The sequence below is a fragment of the Anguilla rostrata genome, chromosome 13 (genome assembly GCF_018555375.3).
Source record: "Anguilla rostrata isolate EN2019 chromosome 13, ASM1855537v3, whole genome shotgun sequence".
NCBI lineage: Eukaryota > Metazoa > Chordata > Actinopteri > Anguilliformes > Anguillidae > Anguilla > Anguilla rostrata.
The window spans coordinates 5,062,610-5,078,188 of record NC_057945.1 but is presented as its reverse complement, the minus strand read 5'-3'; the positions used below and the strand labels follow the sequence as shown (position 1 = coordinate 5,078,188).

At 43.8% G+C, this 15,579-nt stretch overlaps 1 protein-coding gene across 4 annotated transcripts in view; it reads right to left on the bottom strand.

Annotated features, from left to right (window-relative positions):
- The window catches only part of LOC135237824 (la-related protein 4-like), a 28,401-nt gene extending 13,637 nt beyond the window's left edge, over positions 1 to 14,764 (bottom strand). For 3 of the 4 annotated variants that reach the window (XM_064305316.1, XM_064305317.1, XM_064305318.1), the window contains exons 1-5: positions 14,266 to 14,764; positions 2,027 to 2,153; positions 1,404 to 1,565; positions 1,070 to 1,163; positions 482 to 618 (exon numbers count right to left, since the gene is read on the bottom strand). In XM_064305316.1, the coding sequence (XP_064161386.1) occupies positions 482 to 618; positions 1,070 to 1,163; positions 1,404 to 1,565; positions 2,027 to 2,153; positions 14,266 to 14,379 (634 nt within the window). In that variant the 5' untranslated portion in view covers positions 14,380 to 14,764. Of the gene's footprint in view, positions 1 to 481; positions 619 to 1,069; positions 1,164 to 1,403; positions 1,566 to 2,026; positions 2,154 to 4,479; positions 6,292 to 14,265 lie in introns of those variants that run through there. The other variant, XM_064305319.1, reaches the window with a different exon arrangement.
- Positions 14,765 to 15,579: the final 815 nt, after the last annotated feature.

Here is a 15,579-nt window from a genome sequence, read left to right as displayed (position 1 = left end):
AAACACCTAGGGCCAATATAGCAAAAATGGAGAAACATAGCAGCTTGCAGTAGCAGCAGTATCCATAATCAAAGCAGGGCTTTGTAACAGCCAAACATCCAGTCCTTGGAGGTGACCATGGGGTGCCACACCCTTTCCACTAATAAACCTTTTCTAGGGGACACACTGGATGTGATGCAATTCCACAGGAGGTGAATGCCATTCATGCAAATCCAAGGCCAGTGCTCATTTCCTGGGGCCCAATACCTTTCAAAAGTCAGTAATATGGTGTATGTTTTCTGTACGTTTTGCGCGAGCTCAATTTTCTGTTTGAGGGAGCTGGAGACTGACTTCCAGTGATCCGGAAATGCAGTACTTTGAAATGCAGCCATCATGCAAAACTTTGTCCATAGCACATGGTAGACCCTTTGGAGCTTATTCTTTATTCCTGTGCAGTTAGAACCAGTCATTATGCTACAAGAACACTGGCAGAGAGACTCACCTCTCAGCACATCCAGAATCAGGTCCATATCCGTGGTCAGGGCCTTGACGCCCTCCATGCTGGCGATGGTCCAGATGGGAACAAAGTGGTCACTGTCCATCTGAGATATCAGGTATAGGTCCTTGGAGAGGTTCTCCCTGGGGCATGATAAAACCCATTTACACATTAATACAGGATTAAAAATACCAGGTGCCTGTTGTCAGCAGCGACGCGTGCCAGGGTCTGAATAGGGCCAGTCCTGACGGTGGCCAGGCAACAAGTGTGCCGACACCAAAGATTCACCGAGAGCGATGGTTACATTCGGCAGGGTGTTCCCGGCCACATCGCTCAACAGCGCCTCCTCTGGTGGAGAGGGTGCCTGACACCCTGCTTGCCCAGGCCTTGCTGGATCGGCAGTAAACCGACTGGGTACCCAAACAGGCAGCTGAGGTGTAGGACTGCAGAAAGCAGTCTCAGGGAGGTGTGGGCTAGTGCACGCCCTCTTTCCTGATTCGAAATAAGGGTAGGAGCCGCACATTAGCGAAGGAGAAGCAGAAATGAGCCAGAGCCGGTGGCCGAGGGGGGGGGGACCCGAGGACCGTTCCCTACCTGGAGAAGCAGAACTCCAGCTGTTTCTTCAGAGACTCGCGCAGGTTCTCCGCAGAGACGGGCCGATCCTGCGCCGGCTCCCCTTCCCCTTCGCCTGTAACGACAGAGCCGGTCAGCGCGCGTGCAGACGCTGCCCGAGCGAATCGGCGGCGCAGAAAAACCGAGCTAACGGAAAAGGGTCCTGCTAGCATCGGCGCCATCGAGCTCGCCTTTCCGATTCCCTTCAGCACTACCTCCACGCAAGTTTAAAAAACGACTTTCTCTCGACCTCAGCATCTTCATTTTTTTTTATTCTTTTGGGTTGGGCGGACGGCGTTTTTCCCCCAATACTGACCATCCGGCCTAGTCGCTGGCTCGTGGGGGGAGAACGCCGAGTCTGGAGAGTCCACGCCGTTGACGCTTCCTTCAGGGTGCGCGGAGGGACCGCTCTCCCCAGCACTGTCAAGACCAATGATGTAGGATTTACTACATTCAGTGGGCGGGGCCTCGGGGTGACCTGGCAACAGAGAAGCATGCAGGCCATTAGCGAGTCAGTGTCCACTCCCCTCGAGCCCAATCCAAGAGGGAAACGTCAATTTACAGCGGCGAAAAAAACGCAGCAAAGTTAGCTGCATGGCAGAAAGCTTTGAGATCCCACTACTGCGTGTACATGTATAAGAGTACTCGCACATGTATGAGAGCATGTTACTGTGAGAGTGTGTGTGCACGCGCTTCTGAGAGCGTGTGCACGTGTATGTGTGTGTGCATGACTCAATTTGGCAATGGGCACACCTGAGAGAGTATGTGTTGTGTGCGTTTCTGTGAGTGAGTGTTTGCATGCCTATGTATGTTAATGTGTAACAGAGTATGTGTGTATGACTTACTGACTGTGAGTGTGTATGTGTATGTGTGTATGTGTGTATGTGTGTGTGCGCGTGTGCGTGTGAGAGAGAGAAATGCCCAGCACTGTGAGCTCACCCTCAGTGGTGCCAGTGGGACTGGGCGGTGACCAATCGGAGAGCGGAACAGGGGCGTCGCTGGGCAGGGCGGAGATCTCCTGCCACACCTTAGCGTTGGGGTTCAGGCCGGCTCCCTTCGAGGTCACCTGACAGGAAGAACGAGACGAACCAGAAAAAAACGGTCATTACAACTCTGCGCAAATTCTCTCCATAAAGCACCCGCCTCGTCTAATGCTTCAGGGGGCGGGACCGTTTTTTTTTTTTTTTTTTTACCGCAACCATTGATGGCCTCAAAAGAAAAGTAGTAACGTTTTTTTGGGAAAAACAAAATACACCCAAATATTACCAGCGCGTGTAATCTATGAATATAATGGTTCCACTGTGATGTACAGTTCACACCCACAAGAGCTGTGCCCTTGGCCTTGATTTCCACACACAGACAATGCAAAAAATGAATACTTCCATCACGTGTGGGGAAAACAGACACCTCACGCAAGGGAATTCAAAAGGCCTAAGCTGCCTTTAGGCAACCATGGAATATAACCATCTATATACAGCAGCAACAAAAAAAAGAAACTAAACAAGAGGTCTTGGGTGGAAGCAAATGACCCAACAGAAAACATGGAGAATGAACTTCTCGCTGTCATACAAATCTACGCGGGTTTGCACATAAAATTGAATTGAACAGTCAGTGCAGGAGGACAGGATAATAAAATCATTTTTAACCAAATGTGAATGTTTAAGCGATGAACCCCAAGATTAAATGCCCAAAGTACAATAACACAGACCACTCAACTCAGAAACAGTGATTAACATTTACCGAGCTCAACTTCCCAGGTATTAGTCTTCAATTACAAGAAAAAAAAAAACATTGTGAAGACTAATAGTTTCAGAGAACTGAGCTTTAGAAGATAAGATAAGACACTTTATTTAAGATAAGGGTTGTTTAACAGAGCTGGCTGAACAGTAGAAACAGCTACTAGAAGGCTCTGCTTGCTTGTGAATGGGCAGAGCGTGTGGCTCAACCCCAGCACAAACCCCATTTTCGGCTCAGGCTTTTATTACCTGCCGTGGAACTTTGCGCACCGTGAACCAGTAAGCGACTTTACTGGCCCCGTTAGAACTGAGTGAAAAATATACGGTCTGTGCTCTCTCCCCCTCACTCTCAAAACGGCCTCAATTTTCTCCAAGAACATCGGACATTTCCTGTCACTGGTCTAAACGAACTGCTCGTTATTAACTTGCCAGCTAGCCGCAGCCTGAAAACGGCACCCACTTCTTAAACCCTGAAGCCACAGGACAATAAATGATGGAACCCATTACTGCGCGGCAAATTTGCACCAAATGATAATCTGAACATAAACTGTTTTTAAGTGTCATAATTTTCTGAATGGATTCAGTTTTGTTACTATAACTCCAAAGCACCTTAATAAAAAATCCTCAATAGCTGAAATTAGTTTTACATTACTTGTTAAAAATGTAGACACGGCATAAAAGAAAGCTTGATATGGGACTTAAAATCGAAAATCTAAAGCCTTACATTTCAAAACTATTCTATACCTGCAAACAGAACCCAGATATAGTGCGGATATCTCCTGCATTTTATGCTGAAGTTTGACTTGTGACGTTGTAAATTGGAGTATTCCCAAATTGTACTGGTTTTAATTCGGGATCCATCATAACAAAAACCACACAAAAGATCCTAAAGCATACAATAGTACCCTGCGTCCATACACGCAGAGCTCAACGCGTTTTTAAATAGTTCTGCTTTCACTAAAGCTAATCTGATTAGTTTGCTGTCTAGTTGCTCACTAAACTGTAAATGTGAAACGGTCAAGGTGACAATTTAGCCTGCTAAATATACATCTACGGTGCTACGGTCTGCCAAAGCCTCCGGCATTCTCTTCAGTTGCCAATTTTGACAAAGGGCATGTGACACTTCAGTCAGTGCATTGATACGGTTCAAGCTAGCTAGGTAGATATCAATGTACTCGGTGTGGTAACGTTACAAATTATCAATGCGAAATATCAGCAGTCCAAGTTACAAGTTTGAACGTGGAGCAGGTACATTGGGCCCTCTTGCTTTCAGCGGTTAAAAAATGACGTGGTTCCAATACATACATAAGAACAGAATGGTTAGGAACATTGGTCGCTAGCTATTTCAGCTGGAACTAACTTTCAGTCTGCTGGTTAGCGAGGGTTAATTTGTGGCGTTTGAGCTTGCTAACCTAGCAAGCTAGCAAGGTGGCGCGAAACCAAAATACTAACGTTAGTTCGCCAGCGATAAAACCACACGGTTCATTTTACGGAAACAAAATATAAAATCTCTCAAACTCAACAACTACCCCCCACAGAAGCTTTAAAGAAAAACTTGGGAAGAGCATGGCTAGGAATCTGTTAGCGATGTAGCTACCCAGCATGCAGCCCGTAACACCGCGTGTTAAATTTGACATAAAAAGTTTTTGTGCTCACCTCAACGAACAAAATCATTATTTACCAGTATTTATGATACGCGGCAAGTTGTTTTACATAGAACTGTGTACACTCCGATTCTCTACTAAAAAATTCCAAGTTCAACTGCGACTTATTCAACGTTAATGAAAGTGCAAGTCCCGAGCAAGAAAGAAAAAAAAAAACTTCCACCGGCTCTCATTCAAGATCTTCTCATTTCACAGAACTGCTCTCTCCCCTGTTAAAGTCACGTTGACTGCCGGAGTTCCATTCGCCACGCTTGTCAAACACACTCGTAATCGCGGCCTTGCCACTGGTTAAAACACCACAAATCTGCAAGCCCTGCCTTCTTCCGGAACTATTCTTAAAACTCTCCCCCACGTACGGGTGGTTGTAAGAAGCTGCGCAAAAGGTCGCAACACCAGTGAAGGAGTCCTTTCAGTTAATAATAATAAAACATTTTTAAAATACACTCAAACAGTTCAGCCGTTTGCTCAGTTAAGGTCTGTTCGCAATGCAAGATAATTTACATTTTTATTTAAAAAATTGGTGGGTTATAAATTTCCAATTCATAAATTACATTATATTTTAGGCATTTGATAGACGCCCTCCTTCAAAGTGATTTGCACAGATTAAATTGACATAGAATGTATTTATACAGTATAAATACATTCTATGTCAATACAGCTAGATATCCGGTACCTTGCTCCAGTACAACAGTACCCCACCTGGGAATTGACCCAACAACCTCAGAGTTAAAAGCCCATTTCCCTAACTATTATGTTGCACTCCTGACTATGAAGGCCATTTTCACTTTGCAAAAATGATACTTCAAGACAGATTGGGGAGGTTAAATTGTTATGGGTTTATTCTCATTTTGAGAAATGAGAGCTAACAGAATAGAAATAACTTCTCACATTTATACATTTACTATTTCACACCTCACTTTCAGAACTTTGTGCACCTTCCCTTTGCAATGATAACACGACTGAAATGTCTTCTATATTATACCATATTTGTAAACACATTGAGGGGGGTCTTTGACAATTCCTCGATGCACTCTTTTTCTAAATTCATTAGGACCTTTTTTGTCCTGTGATTGTGAACGGCCTTCTTCAAACCACGCCATTTAAGTTGAGCTCAGGTCAGAAAACTGGGATGACCAGTGCCATAGTTCAACGGCCATTCAGCAAACACAAGGCTGTTTTGGTTGATTACCTTCAATAGAGCCTATTTTTTCTGACAACCCTTGTGACAGGTTGTGTCATTTTGACAATATTTTAATATTTTGAGGACCAATCAAGGACAGTTTGCATCACTTCAAGTCACTCGGGGAGGGGCAGCATCTCACCCACTCTCGAGTAACAGCTCCAGATTGTCATTTACACTGGCCCGGCACAGACTTCATGACCATATAAGGGTCACAGCTTTTGCCTACTGTGCAGCCTCCGGCTACAATTTGTACAACATGGCGGCATGAAAACTGCCCATGGAAAGTCAATGGCTGATGTCACAGTCACTTTGGCCATATTTTTTCTACAGTCTATGTGCAAGGGGCCAAACGCCATGGTGTCAGAAAGGAGATTCAATGTACAGTGCCTTTGGTAAGTATTCAGACCCCCTTCACTTTTCCCACATTTTGTTACGCTACAGCCTTATTCTGAAATTGATTAAATTCATTTTTATTCTCATCAATCTACACAGAATACCCCATAATGACACAGCGAAAACAGGTTTTTAGAATTTTTCACCTACTTCTACGTCACAAATTTGGGCTGAGCTCCATGGGAAATGAAACAGAGCTTTTCACCTTTGGGTGGGCAGTGCATTGTTTTTTTTGTTTTTTTTTTTTACAAAAAAGATGGCGGCAGGGCTTAATTAGATTTTAATTTATTAATATATTTATTTTTACTATAGGACTAGTGTGATATATCAAATGGAAACAAGATAATCAGCTTTAGAACTCGAAAAACCTGATGAAATGTTTATTACCCATTTAAAGGTTTGATATGATAACAGACTTTACAGACACCAATTTAATATTGTTTGTGAAATTTTAGTGGGAAAGGAAGTATTTCACAACCATAATGTGACTTCACCATCATGAATGTTCTCACGTGCAGACTAATATTTGTTGACAAATGTTGCCCCTAATAATTTTTTTTTTTTGCTTGCCCAACCAAACTGCTCAGCTAATTTAATTGTTATTCCAAAAATGGAGAAAAGGGGGATATGGCGAAGAACATTTATACCATTTCTGTCCACTCTACAAAAACAAAATGACAATACTAGTGTAAGGGAGCGTTGAGTGGCTTCCCCCTGGAAAGATCAATTAAAAACTCATTAACAGATGGGTGACAAATTCAAGGAAAAACCGACAAAGTGTCTTAAGCCGCGTTTCCACCGCAGGAACTATACCCCGGAACTAGGAACCTTTTGAGGAACTCGGTGCGTTTCCACCGCAGGAACTAGGGTCTAAATTTAGTTCTGGGGGCTTTGTTTTACCCCCCAAAACGTTCCTGCTCGGGGGGTAGTACTTTCCGAAAGTACAGGAACCTTTCGGGTGGAGTTTGCAGCGCTGAACATTTCTGATTGGTCGAGTACTCGCAGCATTCGTGTTGTATTTATTTTCCGCCATTACCCGCCATGTTTGAAAATATGCAGCGGCAAACCAATTTATTTTCATAATAACTTAAAATCAAACTTGTACGTTATGCGGCGCAGTAGCCTAGTTTTGGTTATAGCCTGTCAACGTCTTGGAATTATAACGTGTGCTCTTCTGTTCTTTTCTTGCTTTAGTATTCGTTTTATAAAATGCTAAGCATTCGTGCTGGGACAGCATATTACGTAGGCTACCAAAACATTCAAACGGATTAATTCGGTTGCTGAATATTTTCTTCCGGATTTTCTTTGTTAGCCCGTTGTAATTGACGCAAAACGTTTTATACAGTTATGTGAGGTATGCGGTAGTTCTGCATAATTAACATTGGTGATACAGTACAAGCAAACTGGAAATCACCATCCGCACTTTTTATCCGGGTAAAATAACAGGTTAATTCTAGTAATCTTCCCTTTAGCTTTTTCAGACTGCCGTAATTTTACTCAATTTTACTGCCATTTTTCAATTCCACGAAAAGACCAGGAAGACTATGGACTAATTTATGGTGCATGGTTCGCATCTGTAGGGCACACTTCGCTGCTCGGCTAGCAGTAACTTCGAAGGAAAGCAAACGGTGGCTGTACCACTACTAATTTACATTTTCACGCAAGTCCGAGTTTTCGTTCTATTCTTGTTATTTTGCCATTAGCCTATATGGAATTGACGACGAGAAAGTAATCAAACAGCAAATTGTTTACAACGTGTGCATGTTTTCTGCTGTTGTTGCCAGTTATACATATAAATGTGAATGCATTCTGTCGCTTCGGATGTCAAGATATGAAAGCGAATGTTCGCATAAAAACATAATGAATGTGTTTGAGAGGATATATGAAAATCAATAAATACAAAAGTAACCATATATAGTCATTGTTGGTAACCCGTTGTATAAGTGGAATAAACCCCTCCGGGCTGTCCCGGTTATTAGAAAATAATGTAGGCTACTTCGGTGGTAGTATGGGGTTACGGAAGAAATCATATGACAGACGGACCGACGACAACGTTGCTTTTTCATACGTCAGTGGGCTAATTTGCCTAATCTTCGCGGTACTTTAGACCCCGGTGGAAACGCAGACAACCATTGGCTGAAGGAACCTTTTAGTTCCTAGTAGAGTAGTTCCTGGGACTGAAAGTTCCGGGTAATTTTGGTGGAAACGCGGCTTAAGTATGGTGTTGGGCCACCATGAGCCACTATAACAGCTTCAGTGCGCCTTGGCATAGATTCTACAAGTCTTTGTAACTCTACTGGAGGGATGGAACACCATTCTTCCAAAAGATATTCCCTCATTAGGTGTTCTGATGATGGTGCTGGACAGTGCTGTCTAACATGCCAGTCCAAAATATTCCTTAGGTGTTCAACTGGGTTGAGATTTGGCAACTGCGAAGGCCATAACATGATTCACATAAGTTTCACACTCAAACCATTCAGTGACCCCGACATGCCTTGTAGTTATTGCACCACTGAACTCTCAAATATGCATTCATCTTTGTAATGAGGGGTTTGTGCACTGCAAACCTAGTATAATATCCCTCTCTATGTAGCTGTCCACAGTCTGTTCTTACTGACACAATCTGATCACGTCCCACATTAACATTGTCACCTGAGAAGCGTTGCTCTTCTGTTTTTTCCTGACGTATCGCACCAATGCCCGAGTATCACGGTCATCGAATGTGCATTTTCGACCGCAATTTCCGACCCTACTTACTGATGTCTTTCCCATAGATCTAAATGCTATGTCACTCTAGTCACTGTTCCGAATGAAACACTAGCCAGTTGAGCAGTCTTTGTGACTGAAGCTCCTGCCATCTGTGCCCCAATAATGAACCACGGTTCAAAGTCACTTCAATCTTTTCCTCTTTCAATCTTGATCTAAAATTGAGGTCAACTGCACCTGCTCAGCATTTTTATACATGTCACAGAGCATGACAGGATATTAAATCCTAAACTATCATGCAGTACACCTGTATGGAAGCATCTGCATTCGTTATGTTTCTCCACCCATTCATTCAGATTTTTCCCTTTAATTTGTCACCTGTCTGTGCATCGCTGAAACGAAGAGATTCCCTACCACAGATTTTCTGTTACTATTGCATAGATCTGTGGTCTTGAAGGAACCAACACGAAACCAACCCTCACCAAACATTACTGCTTTGTTTTGCTACTCTGCAGAGATATGTTGTGGTCACAGTGATGGCAAAGTTCTCCAATCCATTTCCAGCGAGATCCTTCCCTATCTGTCCTCCAGTGTTAATTCCTCTCTTTCCTCTGGTCATGTTCCCTCTGATTTTAAGATGGCTCGTGTTACCCCACTTCTCAGAAAACCCACCTCAGACCCCTCCGATGTAATGAATTATCGACCCGTATCGCTTCTACCCTTTCTGTCCAAAACCCTTGAATGAGCAGTTCTTAAACAACTAACCTCTTTTCTCCATCAGAACAACCTGCTAGACCCTCACCAGTCTGGCTTCCGATCCAGGCACTCAACAGAGACTGCGCTCCTGGCTGTGACGGAGGCACTTGCCACTGCAAGAGCCTCACGCCTCTCCTCTGTCCTGATCCTTCTTGACCTGTCTGCAGCTTTCGACATGGTCAACCATAAAATACTCCTCTCCACCTTGGCTGAGATGGGCATTGCTGGGACTGCTCTGTCTTTGTTCACTTCCTATCTTGCAGATAGGTCCTACCAGGTCACCTGGAAGGGGTCTGCCTCTGCTTCTCATCCCCTTGTTACGGGAGTGCCGCAGGGATCTGTACCGGGTCCTCTGCTGTTCTCCTTATACACCAAACCTCTTGGTTCAGTTATTAATTCACATGGCTTCTCCTATCATTGTTATGCAGATGACACGCAACTCTTCTTTTCTTTCCCCCCCTCGGCCACACAGGTTGATGATAAGATATCTTCCTGCCTGGCTGACATTTCCACCTGGATGGCCAGCCACCACCTGAAGCTCAACCTCAACAAAACTGAGCTGCTTTTCTTCCCATGCAAGACCTCCTTACTACGTGAGCTCTCAATCACAGTTGATGGCACCACAGTGACTGCCTCTCACTCTGCCAAGAGCTTGGGGGTGGTCCTGGATGACCAACTGGACCTCAAGGAGCACATCAAGGCAACATCATGGTCCTGCAGATTCCTTCTGTACAACATCAGAAGGATTCGACCATACCTGACGACACACTCCACCCAGCTGCTCGTCCAGGCTACGGTGACCTCTCACCTTGATTACTCAAAAGCCGCGTTTCCACCGCAGGAACTATACCCCGGAACTAGGAACCTTTTGAGGAACTCAGTGCGTTTCCACTGCAGGAACTAGGGTCTAAATTTAGTTCTGGGGGCTTTGTTTTACCCCCCAAAACGTTCCTGCTCGGGGGGTAGAACTTTCTGAAAGTACAGGAACCTTTTGGGTGGAGCTTGCAGCGCTGAACATTTCTTATTGGTCGAGTACTCGTAGCATTTGTGTTGTATTTATTTTCCGCCATTACCCGCCATGTTTGAAAATATGCAGCGGCAAACCAATTTATTTTCATAATAACTTCAAATCAAACTTGTATGTTATGCGGCGCAGTAGCCTACTTTTGGTTATAGCCTGTCAACGTCTTGGAATTATAACGTGTGCTCTTCTGTTCTTTTCTTGCTTTAGTATTCGTTTTATAAAATGCTAAGCATTCGTGCTGGGACAGCATATTACGTAGGCTACCAAAACATTCAAACGGATTAATTCGGTTGCTGAATATTTTCTTCCGGATTTTCTTTGTTAGCCCGTTTAATTGACTCAAAACGTTTGATACAGTTATGTGAGGTATGCGGTAGTTCTGCATAATTAACATTAGTGATACAGTACAAGCAAACTGGAAATCACCTTCCGCACTTTTTACCGGGTAAAATAACAGGTTAATTCTAGTAATCTTCCCTTTAGCTTTTTCAGACTTCCGTAATTTTACTCAACTTTACTGCCATTTTTCAATTCCACGAAAAGACCAGGAAGACTATGGACTCATTTATGGTGCATGGTTCGCATCTGGAGGGCACACTTCGCTGCTCGGCTAGCAGTAACTTCGAAGGAAAGCAAACGGTGGCTGTACCACTACTAATTTACATTTTCACGCAAGTCCGAGTTTTCGTTCTATTCTTGTCATTTTGCGATTAGCCTATATGGAATTGACGACGAGAAAGTAATAAAACAGCAAATTGTTTACAACGTGTGCATGTTTTCTGCTGTTAATGAATGTGTTTGAGAGGATATATGAAAATCAATAAATACAAAAGTAACCATATATAGTCATTGTTGGTAACCCGTTGTATATATGTGGAATAAACCCCTCCGGGCTGTCCCGGTTATTAGAAAATAATGTAGGCTACTTCGGTGGTAGTATGGGGTTACAGAAGAAATCATATGACAGATGGACCGACGACAACGTCAGTGGGCTAATTTGCCTAATCTTCGTGGTACTTTAGACCCCGGTGGAAACGCAGACAACCATTGGCTGAAGGAACCTTTTAGTTCCTGGTAAAGTAGTACCTGGGACTGAAAGTTCCGGGTAATTTTGGTGGAAACGCAGCTCAACTCTCTCCTTGCAAGCCTGCCAGCTTGTGACATATAGCCACTACAGATGATTCAGATTGCCGCTGCCCGACTCTTCTACAACCTTCCAAAATTCTCCCATGTCCACTCCTCTGCTGCGATCACTCCACTGGCTAACGGTCGCTGCCAGGATCCGGTTCAAAGCCCTGACACTTGTCTACACTGCAGCCAACAGGACAGCCCCTATCTACTTGCAGGACATGATTCGATCCTATGTCCCTGCTCGACCACTCCGCTCTGCGGCAGCAGGGCGCCTTGTAACCCCTCCCACCCGACCAAAGGGATCACAGAGCTTCTCCACCATAGCTCCCCAGTGGTGGAACGAACTCCCCGTCCCTCTCCAAACCTCCCCCTCACTACGCATCTTCCGCCGTGGCGTGAAGACTCATCTCTTCAGACTGTACCTAGACTAACCACCACCATGCTGCAGGCCTATATTTCACTCTAAATCCCCCTCCCCCCTTTCTTTCATGACACTTGTTACATGTTTCCCCATCCCAGCACTTTTTGGTAATTTGTATTTGTCCTAATACTGTAGCTTATTCTTCTGCCTAGTTGGCTTTGCAGAGGTTAGGTCTGAATAGTGTTCACTGTGTGAACTAAACTGTATTCTTGGCTAGAAATAGCTGTACAAAATAAGTATTGTATCTTACTGAACCTGTGTTTAGTAGTTGTCTATGACCATGAAATGCACTTTTTGCATGTCGCTTTGGATAAAAGCGTGTGCCAAATAAATGTAATGCAAAGGGCATGCACATCCACAGCTTAGACTAAGCCTTTAGGGTTCAATCAGAAGATTTAGCAGTTTTCAGATATCCAGTTCTAATTTTCATGTCTCATAGCATTGCATTGTTTTGTACTGTATCAATGGTTTCAAAGAAAATGTTATTTCTGGCATTTCATCAATCAAATAACAAAATGACAGGACAAATAGCATCCCCATGTTAATACCTAGTTTTGACAAAAATATGAGACAGAACCAGAACATAGTCCAACGGCCATTTGACACAAGTCTTGGGCTGCATAGTGGATTGAACTGATTACAGCGATCTTGTGTACATGTCAGGTTAACTAAAGTTTTTTTTTTTTAATCCAGCAGAGATATGCATGCAATGCAGCGTTTCTACTATGACTTGCAGCCATACTTAACCTTCAATAGTAGAATGGACCTTGCAACTTGCACTGCTAGACGCACTGACATTGAAATGTAAGTCACGAGGAAGGCAAATAGCATTGCCTAACTTGCAAGCTAATGTTAAAGTGCTAACAATGAGAAACACGTTTGACACATCACGTGTGAACGTGCACCAGCTTCTGTCATGCAAATACACTTTTCAAAGAAATTACACCTACTGTTGCTAATAACGTCAGATATCATTTACCATTTGTCAAACAAGTTCAAAACTCCAGTTAACTTACTAGTCCTGAAGAGACTTATTAGTTAGCTATGCCCAGAGACAAAACTACTAGCTGCTACCTACTGAAGTTGAACTAGTACTTAGCAGTAAAGGCCTACCGAGAAAGGAGAGGCCTACTGATCAATTATTAGCCAATTCCCGAGACACACTTGCCGTAAAATACATTTAATTGATAAATGAATAATATATATAATCGTTACTGCGACTCAAATCTCCACAAGAGGGTACGGGGGTGGCGTGCAGGAGAAAGTCCTGAACTAGAAGTTCGCAATGCGTTCGCTGTATTGTGTGGCGTGCTAGCGCACTGTCACTATTAATCTCCAAATTCAACACTAAATCAAAATGTTCACTATGTGTCAGACATTTAGTTAAACAGCCAATACCGTTATAGATTTTTAAAATTTTTATTACAAACATCGTGTCTAATGTTTGAAGCGACAACTTCGACTAGACTCGTAACGTCGTGAAAGACACTTCTGTGGTAACAGCTGCTCCTAGCTAAAGCGTTCATTGAACGAACGCTACAAAATCACGTTAGCTAGACTAACGTTAGTTTAGTTGACTTGGAAGCTAGCTAGGCAGCCGGCAAACGGTTACAAATCATAGAACAGGGTTTTCTGGAATTTCCGCAATAGCTTGCTAGATTAGTTCTCAATTAACGTTACCACATGGGAAATTATGCATGTCAAACACGCCGGTCACTTCTACATTAATTCGGCGTAGACCGAAATGCTAACTAACACGTTACGTTAGCAAACGTGTGTTACCTAGCTGAACACATCACCTTCAGTGCGCTACAGTGGCTAGTTAGCTAGCGAGGTCGATTCACAAGTTTGCTTTTAGTATACCGTCCTAGCCAATAAGTTGTCCATAGCCAAGGGGGAAATATCGACATATTGTCATTTAGCCAGCTACCAGATAACTTGTCGAATAACAGCTGCGCTTGCCCGCTATCAAGTTATTCTAGTTCCGCCTGCTCAGTTTAACTATATTTGGAAAAGGCGACTGCAGTCGGATCGGCGGTTGGCGGTGGGAAGGGTTATACTACTGTCGTTTGGTACTGCTAATAAGAGTTTGCCTCATGCCAACTAGCTTAGCAGCTACTTAGCTAACGTTACTTGGACTAATTCAGGGCAAGGCCCAACTCACCATGTCGCCTTGTTCTCTGCCGGTTTTGGGTGTTTTATCCCCCTCCCCTTGGGTGTCCGGTCCCAATTCGGCCTCCTCCTGCTGCTGCGGCTGACCACCCTGCTCCGAACTCATCGGCCGCTCTCTCCCGTTTCCCCCACTTGCCGCTCCCTCTCCTCTCGGCTCTACACCTCTCTCCGGGCGAATGCAACAGCCCTTTACTCTAACCAATTAGCTAGCTAGTCTTCAATTATTTATCCAAAAGCGATAAAAATCAACGAAATTAACAAACCAGCCAAATAGTGAACACGGGACAGGAGGCAACTAGAAATACGCGTTGTCGGTTAATTTCCTTTTACCAAACAGCACCCGCATTCATGGCCGGACAACGAAACAGGCACAGGGGACGAACACCTTTCCTAAGCACAGAAAAGTGCTAACGTTACCGATAAGACGCTAATTCCCACTCCGCCACCATCCCGTCACACAACGCGCAGTTAAGCCCTCCCTCGCTCTCGCTCCCTTCCCTAGCAACCGTCTAACACTCGCAACGCCGCATAGCAACGTACGAGCCACTTCTCCAGTCCGCATAGCGACAGTCGACAACCATCAGCTTTCTGCAATGCAAAGCTATACAGGTCGGTTCGGTTTATCAAGCTGGTCATCTAGTGAAAAGAAATGGAGAAACACATTAGTTATATTATGTAGCATTAGTACGCCGTTTAAAATGTTTTAAAAGTTTTATTAGACTAACGTTGTAACGACTATCTTTTGGAAATCATTTAGCAGTCGTGTTCAATAAAAATTATATGCAGAGATGGTCATACAGGCAGGTCCGCCTCGATTGTTAATGAAAGTATCAGGGAATATTTCTCCCACATTGCCTCAATGGGGTTTTCCTTACTTTTTACATTCATACTGTACAATGTTCACTGTGAGGATCTGTATATATATTTAGAGTTACATATACACGTATACAACGTTTGGCAATATACACATGTATGTAAAGTACCTTCAGATAGCAGTCAGGTCCAGAATTACTGGGGCCAATGATAAAGATGGCAAAAAAGCCTAAATAAGCAACACAAGTAATAAACTACACTATATGACTAACAGTATCTGGTCACCCCTTGGTCTGGGGTTGGGGCTGTTTTTCATGGTTTGGGCTAGGCCCCTTAGTTCTAGTGAATTGCATATCTTAATGCTGCAGCATACAATCACATTCTAGATGACTCTGTGCTTCCCCAACAGTTAGGGGAAGGCCCTTCTCTGTTTCAGTATGACAATGCCCCCAGCCATACAGCAAGGTCCATATAGAAATGGTTTTGTCAAGAA